The sequence below is a fragment of the Cyprinodon variegatus genome, unplaced genomic scaffold (genome assembly GCF_000732505.1).
Source record: "Cyprinodon variegatus isolate N-32 unplaced genomic scaffold, C_variegatus-1.0 Scaffold110, whole genome shotgun sequence".
Lineage (NCBI taxonomy): Eukaryota > Metazoa > Chordata > Actinopteri > Cyprinodontiformes > Cyprinodontidae > Cyprinodon > Cyprinodon variegatus.
In genome coordinates, this window is record NW_015150563.1 from 935,658 (window position 1) to 936,506 (window position 849).

General features: G+C 49.6%; 1 protein-coding gene across 2 annotated transcripts in view; it reads right to left on the minus strand.

Annotated features, from left to right (window-relative positions):
* The window catches only part of LOC107084882, a 24,220-nt gene that overhangs the window by 5,072 nt on the left and 18,299 nt on the right, over positions 1 to 849 (minus strand). For both annotated transcript variants that reach the window (XM_015374940.1, XM_015374939.1), the window contains 2 exons: positions 246 to 334; positions 94 to 160 (listed from right to left, as the gene is read on the minus strand). In XM_015374940.1, the coding sequence (XP_015230426.1) occupies positions 94 to 160; positions 246 to 334 (156 nt within the window). The remainder of the gene's footprint in view (positions 1 to 93; positions 161 to 245; positions 335 to 849) is intronic.

Sequence of the window (849 nt, forward strand, 5' to 3'; positions counted from 1 at the left end):
CATCTGACCCTGAATCAGGCAGAAAGGGTCGCGTCTTCACGGTTCTGTGGAGCTAAAGTGACATCTGGGCCCAAGACCCTCCGGTTTACAGACCTGACCGAGGAGCGCCGTCCTCCCAGGGTTCACCACGGGGCTACCATCTTCCAGCTCCAAGTCCTCTCTGGAAAGCAGAACATCCAGGGTCACCAATGTTGTTGAATCATGGATAGAATAGAGGCAGCAGTGACCATGAGGGAACTTCTCACCCTGAACTGCTGCTCGTCTTCTCCTGGTCCTGCTGCGGACTGCTCCTCCTCTGGTCAACATCTGGGAGCTCAACAGCTGCAGCAGCGTCCTGCCAGAACCAGAAAGCATTGAGATGAAACTGCTGCAGCTACAATCCAGTTTGCAGCTTCAGAGCTTCTGGTTTCACTGCATTAAAAATGACTCTGAAGGATTAAGTTTTAAACCTGCCATTACAGAAATAGAATCAACAGACCGACGCCTCAGACCTAAACAAGCTTCAGGAACTCCACAGGGTCCAGGCAGAAACGTGAAGAACTATCCTGCTCATAACTTTACTAAATCAGACCAGTAAATGAGCTGAAATGATGGGAGGAAAGACACAGAACTACAGAAACAAGATATACGCAGAGAAATGAGGATGGCAGGGAGGCGTGGACTACTTCTACGCAGATCTACCTTCTCCGTCTAACCCTGAAATCCTGCATAACCCGCTCCATTCCAGACCGCAACGCCTAGAGCCTGAACGGTTCCTCCAGTCCTGCTACGCTCTGTGTTCCTTGGAGCTCGAGGAGAGCATGTGCTATATTATGCTAATTTAATTCATAGGAGCAAAATAAGAGGTAA